Source organism: Coffea eugenioides, chromosome 4 (assembly GCF_003713205.1).
Source record: "Coffea eugenioides isolate CCC68of chromosome 4, Ceug_1.0, whole genome shotgun sequence".
NCBI lineage: Eukaryota > Viridiplantae > Streptophyta > Magnoliopsida > Gentianales > Rubiaceae > Coffea > Coffea eugenioides.
This window is the reverse complement of record NC_040038.1, coordinates 34,986,677-34,987,981: the sequence shown is the minus strand read 5'-3', so window position 1 is coordinate 34,987,981 and position 1,305 is coordinate 34,986,677. Positions and strand designations below refer to the sequence as shown.

The 1,305-nt window shown below is 42.1% G+C and overlaps 1 protein-coding gene across 1 annotated transcript; it reads left to right on the top strand.

Annotated features, from left to right (window-relative positions):
• The first annotated feature begins 324 nt into the window (after positions 1–324).
• On the top strand, positions 325–1,008 carry LOC113769273. Its single transcript, XM_027313736.1, has one exon. The coding sequence runs from the start codon at positions 325–327 to the stop codon at positions 1,006–1,008; it is 684 nt and encodes a 227-aa protein (XP_027169537.1).
• The last annotated feature ends 297 nt before the right edge of the window (positions 1,009–1,305 follow it).

The following is a 1,305-nucleotide window of genomic DNA, read 5'->3' as shown; positions in this document are numbered from 1 at the left end:
CTTGGGATGCTGTATTTTGTGTATTCTGGCCCATCTCCCCTAATTTGAAAAATTTTATGAACTCTTTTGGTCTGATGTACATGTCTATAACTTGTTATCATGAATGAAATATTTATTTTACTTTTAATTGGTGTGATAGCTTGTGCATGTTGTTAAATTTTATTTTTGCATGTTTAGACTTACATTAAAATCATGGATGGTCGAGGTTGAGGTCGGGGATGTAAACAACCCCAAGAGTAAAGGGGTGACCAAGAATCAACAGTTGATCAAAATCGGGGGCCAAGAGCTGAAGTAAATGACCAAGTGGTTACGACTATCAATCAAATGACTGACCTCTTGAAGAGGATAGTGGATAGGCAGGATCAAGAACCTGTGATTCAACCTGGGGGTTTTGAGGGAGGAGTAGATAGATGTTTAGAACGATTCCAAAAATTTTTTCCACCTAAGTTCTTGGGAGGACCTGATCCTGAGATAGTTAAAAGTTGGCTTGAAAGGTTGATCGATATCTTTGCTGCCCTAAATTACACTGAAGAGCGGCAAGTGACCTTTGCCGTTTTCCAATTTGAGAGAGCAGCTCGATCTTGGTGGAATGTTGTGAGAATTAAGTGGGAGAGAAATCAGACCCCTTGGACTTGGGCAAATTTAGTGAGAGAATTTAACGAGAAGTACTTTCCTCCTTTGATTCAAGAGAAAAGAGAGGATGACTTTGTAAGACTTCAGCAAGGCAATTTAAGTGTGGCAGAGTATGAGACTCAATTCACTAGGCTTTCAAAATTTGCTCTAGAGTTAGTCATGACTGAACGAAAAAGGGTGAGGAGATTTGTACAAGGGTTAAATGTGGAGATCCAGGAGGCTTTAGCAGTAGTTCAGATTGATACATTTGTCGAGGCATTAGAAAAGTCTCAGAGGGTCGAGAGTGCAAGGTTTCAAGTCAAAACCTTTCAAACGAGAAAAAAATGTGCCGACTGGCACATTAGGGTAAACCAGCAAGAGCATGCTGCCTCCTAAGGGCGGCAGAGGGGCTGGTGGAGTTAGAATGTTAGAGCCACCTAGAGTGACTCCAGCGAGAAGAGGCCAAAGTGGTCCAATCCAGTCAAAGAATACCTCACAAGGAGGTCAAGGAGTAACCTCCCATGCACCCTGTGGGTATTATGGAAAGTTGGATCATGTTGAGAGCAATTGCTGGAGGAAAGGAAAAAAATGTTTACGTTGCGGAAATGCCGACCATCAGATTTCTAGTTGTCCGCTCATGTCTTCAGAAGGAAGCAACACTCAACGATCGGATAAGCCTACTTCTAAGCCAAC

What these genes read in the sequence shown, in the direction of transcription:
- LOC113769273 (XM_027313736.1), top strand. Translation starts at nt 325, where the DNA reads ATGACTGACCTCTTGAAGAGGATAGTGGATAGGCAGGATCAAGAACCT.